Source organism: Otolemur garnettii, unplaced genomic scaffold, assembly GCF_000181295.1.
Source record: "Otolemur garnettii isolate 467f Iridium unplaced genomic scaffold, OtoGar3 scaffold00052, whole genome shotgun sequence".
Lineage (NCBI taxonomy): Eukaryota > Metazoa > Chordata > Mammalia > Primates > Galagidae > Otolemur > Otolemur garnettii.
In genome coordinates this window covers 327,921-329,028 of record NW_003852447.1, presented here as the reverse complement: position 1 = coordinate 329,028, position 1,108 = coordinate 327,921, and the positions used below count along the sequence as shown (strand labels likewise).

Below are 1,108 nucleotides of genomic sequence, written 5' to 3'. Positions count from 1 at the left end.
TTGTTTTTTAAATCAAATTTGAAATCAGTGATAGAATTATGTAATAATAACTGACTAATAATAAAACAATTACTATCAAGGACAAAGAACAGTACTCTTAAGTTAGATACAAATTCCTGCCATTAAAAAAAGGTAGCACTGGGCTTGGCAGGGTGGCTCACGCCTATAATCCCAGCATGCTGGGAGGTCAAGGCAGAAGGATTGCTTGTAGCCAAAAGTTCAAGACCAGCCTGAGCAAAAGTGAGACTCCATCTACAAAAAAACAGAAAAAAATTAGCTGGGTGTTCTGGCACATACCTGTAGTCCCAGCTACTTGAGGGTGGCAGGGGCTAAGACAGGAAAATAGCTTGAGCCCAAGACTTTGAGGCTGCAGGGCGCTATAATGATGCCACTGCACTATCACCTGAGCAACAAAGTGAGACTGTCTCAAAAAAAGAAAAGAAAAAAAAGGAACCTAGCACTTACATAAGTTTAGCACTATAAAAGATAAAACAACATACTTTAAAAAGTTGAGCTCTATATAAAGAAATAACAGAGTTAAAGGAAATTTTCCCTAAATGGTTCTACTCTGCTAACAATTATTCAGAAATGCTCGAGTCTTGAACATTTAATGATGACATTTTTCTGTTCAGGTTTCAATATAAAATAACCACCATTTTTAAAGCATATATTTTTAGAGTATGGTAAAGCCTACAAATTTCTAATGAGGAAAGTTTCCCTCTTGATAATATAACATACATGTCAAGTTTGGGTTCTTACCTTTATTTCTAATGTACCACCAAAGCCCATTTTAAACTGTCCATGCATATCTTTGGTAAAGACCCTTTGAAAAGTCTGCTTGAATAAGGAAGTGTTGAAAGAATCACCCATTACCATGTATCCCCTGCACAGAAAGAAAAAAAAAATAACATATGACATTTAACCAGTCCACATATTAAAACCAGTAAATCACCTCTCAGGACTACCAACAAATTTTAAAGATAGTTTCCAAAACGCAATGTGATAGCATTAACTTCCAAAACTCAAATAAGAATATCCTCACCCCTGGCTCAGCGCCTGTGGCTCAAGTGGCTAAGGCGCCAGCCACATACACCTAAGGTGGCGGGTT

At 37.0% G+C, this 1,108-nt stretch overlaps 1 protein-coding gene across 1 annotated transcript in view; it reads right to left on the bottom strand.

Annotated features, from left to right (window-relative positions):
• Nucleotides 1-1,108, bottom strand: part of SEC23A (Sec23 homolog A, coat complex II component) — a 63,768-nt gene that overhangs the window by 39,877 nt on the left and 22,783 nt on the right. Inside the window, exon 10 of the mRNA XM_012806437.2 lies at nt 754-883. Within this exon, the coding sequence (XP_012661891.1) occupies nt 754-883 (130 nt within the window). The remainder of the gene's footprint in view (nt 1-753; nt 884-1,108) is intronic.